The 9,442-nt window shown below is 69.3% G+C and overlaps 1 protein-coding gene across 2 annotated transcripts; it reads right to left on the bottom strand.

Moving 5' to 3' along the window:
* Positions 1-329: 329 nt before the first annotated feature.
* METTL1 (methyltransferase 1, tRNA methylguanosine) lies at positions 330-7,867 on the bottom strand. Of its 2 annotated transcripts, none has more exons than XM_084223702.1 (6): positions 7,589-7,867; positions 7,198-7,328; positions 5,820-6,004; positions 3,124-3,237; positions 1,432-1,533; positions 330-594 (listed from the first exon to the last, which is right to left on the bottom strand). In XM_084223702.1, the coding sequence occupies exons 1-6, from the start codon at positions 7,687-7,689 to the stop codon at positions 466-468; spliced, it is 762 nt and encodes a 253-aa protein (XP_084079828.1). In that variant the 5' UTR covers positions 7,690-7,867; the 3' UTR covers positions 330-465. The 2 variants fall into 2 exon arrangements, with proteins under 2 accessions (XP_084079828.1, XP_084079829.1); XM_084223703.1 differs by having other exon boundaries at positions 7,198-7,312.
* Between the last annotated feature and the right edge of the window lie 1,575 nt (positions 7,868-9,442).

The raw sequence follows: 9,442 nt of genomic DNA, 5'->3' as shown, positions 1-9,442 counted from the left end.
CCCAGACCGGCCGTGCCCCCCCCGGGGGAGTTTCGGGGGGCTGGGGGGTGCCGGTCCCCGCGGGGGGAGGGGACACCGGGACACCGCCCCAGTCTCACCAGTAACCCCAGTCCGGTCCCGGCGGGGCACTCGCGGCTGCCCCCACCCCCTCCCCGGTCCCGCATTCCCGGGAATTCCCGCCCGGCAGCACCGGGAAGCCCCCGGGAAGCCCCCGGTGCGGGGGGGGGGGGCGGCACCGCCCCCCCGGGGCTTTCTGCGATGGGGAAACTGAGGCAGGAACCGGCGCCGGGCCCGGGGGTCCCCCCGCCCCCTCCCCGAGCAGCCTTGGGGACATTTGGTGACTTTATTACAAAACGGGCGCGGGCCGGGGCGGTCACGGTGCCGCCACCGGGGGTCGGGGCGGTCACGGCGCCGCCACCGGGGGGTCGGGGCGGTCACGGTGCCGCCACCGGGGGGTCGGGGCGGTCACGGTGCCACCACCGGGGGGTCGGGGCGGCGGCGGAACACGGCGGTGCAGGGGGGGCGCCCCGCCCGCCGCGCCCGCTGCCCCTCCTCGGTCACCGCCGGCAGCAGCGGCAGCAGCGGGTCCGCGGCCTGGGGACAGCGGGACAGAGCGGGGACAGAGCGGGGACAGCGAGGGGACAGCGGGACAGAGCGGGGACAGAGCGGGGACAGCGGGAGAGAGCGGGGACAGCGAGGGGACAGCGAGGGGACAGAGCGGGGACAGAGCGGGGACAGAGCGGGGACAGCGGGAGAGAGCGGGGACAGCGAGGGGACAGCGAGGGGACAGCGAGGGGACAGAGCGGGGACAGCGGGAGAGAGCGGGGACAGCGAGGGGACAGCGAGGGGACAGAGCGGGGACAGAGCGGGGACAGCGAGGGGACAGCGGGACAGACGGACAGAGCGGGGACAGCGAGGGGACAGAGCGGGGACAGCGAGGGGATAGAGCGGGACAGAGCGGGGACAGACGAACAGAGCGGGGACAGACGGACAGAGCGGGGACAGACGGACAGACCGGGGACAGACGGACAGCGTCAGGGCCAGCCCGGGCCCCTCCCCAGCGAGCCCCACGCCGCCCCGGTGCGAGCGCCCGCTGTGCCCCAGCGCCCCCCAAAACCCCCAGAGCCCCCCAGGGCCCCCCTGCTTCCCCAGTTCTCCCAGTATCCCCCAGTACAGCGCCCCCAGTTCCCCCAGTGCTCCCCATCACCCCCCAGTTCCCCCAGCACCCCCAGTTCTCCCAGTACCCCCCAGTTCAGTGCCCCCCATTCCCCCAGTGCCCCCCAGCACCCCCAGTGCCCCCCAGTTCAGCTCCCCCAGTTCTCCCAGTTCAGTGTCCCCAATTCCCCCAGTGCTCCCCATTCCCCCCCAATTCTCCCCAGTTCAGCTCCCCCATTCCCCCCCAGTTCCCCCAGTTCCCCCAGTTGCCCTCACCAGCTGGGCGGGGGGCAGGGGCTCGAACAGGGGGTGCTCCCCAAAATGCTGCAGCATCCACTGGTGCAGCTCGGGCACGTCGGTCACCGTGTACACCAGGCCCTGCACCCCAAAACCAGAGAGTACCCCAAAAACCACTGCGACACCCCAAAACCGCCGTGTGCACCAGGCCCTGCACCCCAAAACTGAGTGTACCCCAAAACCACAGTGACACCCCAAAAACCACTGCGACACCCCAAAACCACAGTGACACCCCAAAAACCACTGCAACACCCCAAAACCGCCGTGTACACCAGGCCCTGCACCCCAAAACTGAGTGCACCCCAAAACCGCCGTGTGCACCAGGCCCTGCACCCCAAAACTGAGTGCACCCCAAAACCGCCGTGTGCACCAGGCCCTGCACCCCAAAACCACAGTGACACCCCAAAAACCACAGTGACACCCCTAACACCACTGTGACACCCCAAAACCACTGCAACACCCCAAAACCACCGTGTGCACCAGGCCCTGCACCCCAAAACTGAGTGTACCCCAAAACCACTGTGACACCCCAAAACCGCCGTGTGCACCAGGCCCTGCACCCCAAAACTGAGTGTACCCCAAAACCACAGTGACACCCCAAAAACCACTGCGATACCCCAAAACCTCCGTGGGCACCAGGCCCTGCACCCCAAAACCACAGTGACACCCCAAAACCGCCGTGTACACCAGGCCCTGCACCCCAAAACTGAGTGTACCCCAAAAACTGCCGTATACACCAGGCCCTGCACCCCAAAACCACAGTGACACCCCAAAACCGCCGTGTGCACCAGGCCCTGCACCCCAAAACCACAGTGACACCCTAAAACCACCGTGCACACCAGGCCCTGCACCCCAAAACTGAGTGTACCCCAAAACCACAGTGACACCCCAAAAACCGCAGTGACACCCCCAAAACCACAGTGACACCCCAAAAATTACAGTGACACCCCAAAACCACCGTGTACACCAGGCCCTGCACCCCAAAACTGAGTGTACCCCAAAACCACCGTGTACTCTGAAAACACAGTAACACTGCAGGGGGGTTTTGGGGGCTCAGGGGTTTTTGGGGGTCTCAGGGCAGGGGCTCACCCCGGGGCCCAGGGGGTTTGGGGGGTTTTGGGGGGTCTCGGGGTGGGGGGCTCAGGGGGTTTGGGGGTTTTGGGGGCCTCAGGGCAGGAGGCTCACCCTGGGGCGCAGGGGTTTGGGGTTTTTGGGGGGGTTTGGGGGTCCCGGGGCAGGGGCTCACCCCGGGGCGCAGGGTTTTGGGGTTTTTGGGGGGTTTGGGGGGTCTCAGAGCAGGGGGCTCAGCCCGGGGCGCAGGGAGTTTGGGGGTTTTTGGGGTTTTGGGGGGTCTCAGGGCAGGGGGCTCAGGGGGTTTTTGGGGGTTTTGGGGGTCCGGGTGCAGGGGGCTCAGGGGTTTTGGGGGTCTCAGGGCAGGGGCTCACCCCAGGGCGCAGGGTTTTGGGGTTTTTAGGGGTCCCAGAGCAGGGGGCTCACCCCGGGGCGCAGGGTTTTGGGGTTTTTGGGGGTCTCAGAGCAGGGTCTCACCCCGGGGCGCAGGGTTTGGGGTTTTTGGGGGGTCTCAGGGCAGGGGCTCACCCCGGGGCGCAGGGTTTTGGGGTTTTTGGGGGGTTTTTGGGGTGTTTTGGGGGTCCCAGGGCAGGGGCTCACCCCGGGGCGCAGCACGTAGCCGTACTCGGCCAGCATGGCCGGGCTGATGATTCTCCACTTGTGCTTGGTGCGCTTGAAATGGGGGTCAGGGAACAGGAAAAACAGCTTGGAGAGCTGGGGGGCAACGGGGGGGGGGTCAGCAACAACGGGGGGGGGTCAGCACCCCCCTGGCACTGCCCCCCAAACCCCCCAGAGACCCCCAGAGCTCCCCAGAGCACCCCAAACCCCCCAAACCCCCAGAGCACCCCAAACCCCCCAGAGCCCCCAAACCCCCCAGAGCCCTCAAACCCCCCAGAGCACCCCAAACCCCCCAAAACCCCCCCAGAGCCCCCAAACCCCCAGAGCCCCCAAACCCCCCAGAGCACCCAGAGCCCCCCAAACCACCCAGAGCCCCCAAACCCCCCAGAGCTCCCCAAACCCCCCAAACCCCCCAGAGCCCCCAGACCCACTGTGAGTGCAGCTCGAGCCAGGGGAACAGGGATGGGGGGATCCCGTGGGATGGGCAGGGTCCTGAGGGGGTCCCTGGGGGGTTTGGGGGGGCCCTGTGCCCCAATGCCACCCCAAACCCCCAGTGTCCCCCCCAGTGTCACTCCAAACCCCCAGTGCCACCCCAAACCCCCAGTGCCCCCCCAGTGTCACCCCAGAACCCCCCAGTGTCACCCCAAACCCCCAGTGCCCCCCAGTTCCCCCCCAGAGGGGTCCTGGGTGCTGAGGGGTGTCCCTGGAGGGGAGGGGGGGCTCAGGGGGGGTTCAGGGGGTGCTGGAGGCGTTTCAGGGGGTCCCAGGGAAGGGGGGGGAGGGGTTTGGGGGGTCTCAGAGCACACAGAAATCCCAGGAGTGTTTGTGGGGGGTGCTGTGGGTTTGGGGGGTCTCAGAGCACACAGAAATCCCCAGAAGAGTTAAGGGGGTCCTGTGGGTTTTGGGGGGGTCTCAGAAGACACAGAAAGACCAGGGAGCGTTGGGGAGATGCTGCAGGTTTGGGGGTCTCAGGGGGGGTTTGCAGGACACAGAAATTCCAAGGAGTGCTGTGGGTTTTGGGGGGTCTCAGGGGACACAGAAATCCCAGGAGTGTTTGGGGGTGCTGTGGGTTTTGGGGGGGTCTCAGAGCCCACAGAAATTCCCAGGAGTGTTTGGGGTTGCTGTGGGTTTTGGGGGGTCTCAGACCCCACAGAAATCCCAGGGGCTGTTGGGTCTGGGGGCTCTCAGGGTAGTCTCAAAGCACACAGAAGTTTCTGGAAGTATTGGGAGGATGCTGTGGGTTTTGGGGGGGGTCCCAGAGCACACAGAAATCCCGGGGCTGTTGGGTCTGGGGGCTCTGGGGGCGGGCTCAGAGCAGCACACAGAAGTTTCTGGAAGCTTTGGGGGGGTGCTGTGGGTTTTGGGGGGTCTCAGGGTAGGTTCAGAGCACACAGAAATCCCAGGAGTGTTTGGGGGTGCTGTGGGTTTGGGGGTCTCAGAGCACACAGAAATCCCAGGGGCTGTTGGGTCTGGGGGCTCTCAGGGTGGGCTCAGAGCATGCAGAAGTTTCTGGAAGTTTTGAGGGGTTTGCTGTGGGTTTTGGGGGGTCCCAGAGCCCACAGAAATTCCCAGGAGTGTTTGGGGTTGATGTGGGTTTGGGGGTCTCAGAGCACACAGAAATCCCGGGGCTGTTGTGTCTGGGGGCTCTGGGGGCGGGCTCGGCGCAGCCTGCAGAAGTTTCTGGAAGCTTTGGGGGGGTGCTGTGGGTTTGGGGGTCCCAGAGCCCACAGAAATCCCAGGGGCTGTTGGGTCTGGGGGCTCTCAGGGCAGGTTCAGAGCACACAGAAATCCCAGGAGTGTTTGGGGTGCTGTGGGTTTTGGGGGGTGGTCTCAGAGCCCACAGAAATCCCGGGGCTGTTGGGTCTGGGGGCTCTGGGGGCGGGCTCAGCGCAGCCTGCAGAAGTTTCTGGAAGCTCTGGGGGGGTGCTGTGGGTTTGGGGGCTCTGGGGGCGGGCTCAGAGCATGCAGAAGTTTCTGGAAGCTTTGGGGGTTGCTGTGGGTCTGGGGGTGGGCTCAGCGCAGCCCGCAGAAGTTTCTGGAAGCTTTGGGGGGGTGCTGTGGGTCTGGGGGCTCTCAGGGTGGGTTCAGACCCCACAGAAATCCCGGGGCTGTTGGGTCTGGGGGCTCTGGGGGCGGGCTCAGAGCATGCAGAAGTTTCTGGAAGCTTAGGGGGGGGTGCTGTGGGTTTTGGGGGGGGTCTCAGGATGGGTTCAGAGCACACAGAAATTCCCAGGAGTATTTGGGGTGCTGTGGGTTTGGGTGGTCTCACAGGACACAGAAATTCCCAGGGGTGTTTGGGGGTCGCTGTGGGTTTTGGGGGTCCCAGAGCACACAGAAATCCCGGGGCTGTTGGGTCTGGGGGCTCTGGGGGCGGGCTCAGAGCATGCAGAAGTTTCTGGAAGCTCTGGGGGGTTGCTGTGGGTCTGGGGGCTCTGTGGCCGGGCTCAGCACAGCCCACAGAAGTTTCTGGAAGCTCTGGGGGGTTGCTGTGGGTCTGGGGGCTCTGGGGGCGGGCTCGGCACAGCCCACAGAAGTTTCCGGAAGCTCTGGGGGCGGGCTCGGTGCAGCCCACAGAAGTTTCCGGAAGCTCTGGGGGGTTGCTGTGGGTCTGGGGGCTCTGTGGCCGGGCTCGGCGCAGCCCGCAGAAGTTTCCGGAAGCTCCGCAGCCCCCAGCGCACCTGGCCCCGCAGGAAGAAGTGCGGCAGGTGCCTCATGGCGTTGCCCCGCACGCAGGCCACGTTGCCGAAGCGGCCGGGCTGGGCCGCCCGCAGCGCCCGGATCCTGGCGCGGGTGAACGCGGCCACCTTCCCCCGCAGCTCCAAACCCAGCGCCAGCGTGCGCGGGAAGCGCTCCGACAGCGCCACTGCGGCGGGGGAGCGGGAGAGAGAGGGGAAAGAGCGGGGAGAGAACCGGGAGAGAGAGGGGAGAGAACGGGGAGAGAACGGGGGAGAGAGCGGGAGAGAACCGGGAGAGAGAGGGGAGAGAACCGGGAGAGAGCGGGGAGAGAGAGAAAGGGGAGAGAGCGGGGAGAGAGCGGGGAGAGAGAGAGAGAGAGAGAGTGGGGAGAGTGGGGAGAGAGCGGGGAGAGTGGGGAAGAGAGAGAGAGAGAACGGGGGAGAGAGCGGGGAGAGAACGGGAGAGAACCGGGGAGAGCGGGGAGAGAACGGGAGAGAACCGGGGAGAGCGGGGAGAGAGCGGAGAGAGAGCGGGGAAAGAACGGGGAGAGAACGGGGAGAGAACGGGGAGAGAGGGGAGAAACCGGAGAGAACGGGGAGAGAACCGGGAGAGCGGGGAGAGAGAGAGAACCGGGGAGAGAACCGGGGAGAGAACCGGGGAGAGAAAGAGAACCGGGGAGAGAGAGAGGGAGAGAGAGAGAGAGAGAAAGAGAGAGAGAACCGGGGAGAGAGAGAGAACCGGGGAGAGACCGAGAAGAGACCGGGGAGAGAGAGAGAACCGGGGAGAGAGAGAGAAACGGGGAGAGAGAGAGAAACGGGGAGAGAGAGAGCGAGCTCCGGTTAGAGAGAGAGCGAGCGAGCGCCGGGGGAGAGCTCGGCGGCACGGGCTGCCCCACCCCGGCCCCTCCGTGCCCCCCAGCAGCCCCCGGTGCCCCCCAGCAGCCCCCGGTGCCCACCGTGCCCACCCCCGGTGCCCACCCCCGGTGCCCCGGGCTCACCCAGCAGCCCCCGTGCCCATCCCCGGTGCCCCGGGCTCACCCAGCAGCCCCCGTGCCCATCCCCGGTGCCCCGGGCTCACCCAGCAGCCCCCGGTGCCCACCGTGTCCATCCCCGGTGCCCTGAGCCCACCGAGCAGCCCCCCGTGCCCACCCCCGGTGCCCATCCCCGGTGCCCCGGGCTCACCGAGCAGCCCCCGGTGCCCATCCCCGGTGCCCATCCCCGGTGCCCCGGGCTCACCCAGCAGCCCCCGGTGCCCATCCCCGGTGCCCCGGGCTCACCCAGCAGCCCCCGGTGCCCATCCCCGGTGCCCCAGGCCCATCGAGCAGCCCCCCGTACCCCCCGTGCCCATCCCCGGTGCCCACCCCCCGTGCCCCGGGCTCACCGAGCAGCCCCCCGTAGCCGCACCCCACATCTGCGAACTCCACGCGGGCCGGGGGGGTCCCGGGAGGGGCTTCGGGCGGGAAAAAGCTCGGGAACAGCGAGGCCCAGTCCATGTCCTGAGGGCGGGACGGGCTGCGGGCACCGGGCACCGGGGCTGTCACTGCCCGGGAACCGGAGCGGCCACCGGGGGGGACACAAGGGCGGGGGGCGGGCAGTGTGGCCGGGGGTGGGATCCAGCCCGGCTGCTCCTGGGGGCGGCCCGGTGACCGCGGTGCCACACGGAGCCATCACGGGGGTCCCGGGGCCCTCAGGGTTCCCGCCGCGGGCGCTCGGGCGGTGCCGGGACCCGGCGCGGCTGTTACCGGGCGGTTCCCGGGGGTGCCCGCACTCACTAGCACAGGGTGTGGTCGGCCAGCGGGTTCGAGTGCGCGCGCTGCCGGTAGAAGCGTTTCTGCGGCGGCACCGCGGCCTCCTCCTCCTCGGCCGCCGCCATGCCGGCACCGCGCGGCGCCTTGCAGTGACGTCACCGCGCGGCGCGGGGATGTGACGTCACGGGCGAGCTGTCAGCGGGGCGCCCCCTGGCGGCCAAGTGCAACCAGTGCAACCAGTACAACCAGTGCTGCCAGTGCCCCCCCAGTACAACCAGTGCAACCAGTGCCTCCCCCAGTGCCCCCCAGTGCAACCAGTGCCCCTCCAGTGCCCCCCAGTGCTGCCAGAGCCCCCCAGTGCAACCAGTGCCCCCCAGTGCCTCCCCCAGTGCCCCCGCCAGTGCAACCAGTGCCCCCCCCCCCAGTGCTGCTAGAGCCCCCCAGTGCCCCCCCAGCGCCCTCCCCAGGGCTCCCAGTACAACCAGTGCCCCCCCGTGCCCCTCCCCAGGGCTCCCAGTACAACCAGTGTTCTCCCAGTGACCCCCCAGTGCCCCTCCCCAGGGCTCCCAGTTCTCCTCCCCGGTTCCCCCAGTGCCCGCCCGCAGTGTCCCCCAGTACTCCCAGTGCCTCTCCCCGGTGCTCCAGGCCCCCCCAGTCCTCCCAGCCCCCCCAGTTCCCCCAGTTCCCCCAGTCCCCCCAGTTCTCCCAGCGCTGCCAGTTCCCCCAGTCCCCCCCCAGTCCCCCCAGTTCCCCCAGTGCCCCCAGCGCTCCCAGTTTCCCCAGTCCTCCCAGCCCCCCCAGTTCCCCCCAGTTTCCCCAGTCCCCCCCCAGTTCCCCCAGCGCTCCCAGTTCCCCCAGTCCCCCCAGTTCCCCCAGTGCCCCCAGCGCTCCCAGTTTCCCCAGTCCTCCCAGCCCCCCCAGTCCCCCCAGCCCCCCCAGTTCCCCCAGTTCCCCCAGTCCCCCCCTCGGGCTGTTCCCGCTCGGGGCCGTTTGGGGAATTCGGCTGCGGCCGGGGCGGGTTCCAGGAAGCCCCGGGGGTGCCGGGGGGGGGCGGGGGGCGTTGAGCAACGTGGGGCCGGAGCCGCCCGGCCCTTCCCGGCCCTTCCCGGCCCTTCCCGGCCCTTCCCGGCCCTTCCCGGCCCTTCCCGGCCCTTCCCGGCCCTTCCCGGCCCTTCCCGGCCCTTCCCGGCCCTTCCCGGCCCTTCCCGGCCCTTCCCTTCCCGTCCGCTCCCCCCAGCCCCTTCCCGGCCCTTCCCGGCCCTTCCCTTCCCGTCCGCTCCCCCCAGCCCCTTCCCGCCCCGGCCGCTCCCTCCGGGACTGCCCGGACGGCTCCGGGCGGGGGTCCCGGGCCGGGGCACGGGGGGACGCGGGGACGCGGGGACCGACCCCTCCCCCAGCGCTGGGATCCCCCCGGGTCGCTCTGACCCCCCCCGGTCCCCGTGACCCCCCCCGGCCCCGTGACCCCCCCGGTGCCCGTGATCCCCCCCGGCCCCGTGACCCCCCCGGTCGCTCTGACCCCCCCCGGTCCCCGTGACCCCCTCCCGGCCCCGTGAGCCCCCCCGGCCCCGTGTCCCCCCCGGTCCCCGTGATCCCCCCGGTCGCTCTGACCCCCCCCGGTCCCCGTGACCCCCCCGGTGCCCGTGACCCCCCCCGGTCGCTCTGCCCCAGTGCCGCCCCCCCGGTGTCCCCCGGGGCCACATTAACCCGGTGACGCAGGCGGTGACGCGGCTGCGCGGGGGGTCCCGGGGGGGACCGGGGGGACCGGGCGGGTTGGGGCGGGTTGTTCATTACCCCGGGGTCACCCCCTCACTCCCCGGTCACCGGGAGCCCGGGGAGCCCGGGACACCGGGGACGGGTCTGTGACACCCGCGCGGTGGC

Source organism: Fringilla coelebs, assembly GCF_963513975.1.
Source record: "Fringilla coelebs genome assembly, chromosome: 30".
Classification (NCBI taxonomy): Eukaryota; Metazoa; Chordata; class Aves; order Passeriformes; family Fringillidae; genus Fringilla; species Fringilla coelebs.
Note: the sequence above shows the minus strand (reverse complement) of the source record. Positions and strands in the feature narration are given on the sequence as shown.

Excerpts from the sequence above, each read along its gene's own strand:
- METTL1 (XM_084223702.1), bottom strand. The coding sequence starts at position 7,689 with ATGGCGGCGGCCGAGGAGGAGGAGGCCGCGGTGCCGCCGCAGAAACGC. Across the intron at positions 7,329-7,588 it reads GCCGACCACACCCTGTGCTA|CCCGTCCCGCCCTCAGGACA; the intron begins GTGAGTGCGGGC and ends CGGTGCCCGCAG. Across the intron at positions 3,238-5,819 it reads ACTTCTTCCTGCGGGGCCAG|CTCTCCAAGCTGTTTTTCCT; the intron begins GTGCGCTGGGGG and ends GTTGCCCCCCAG.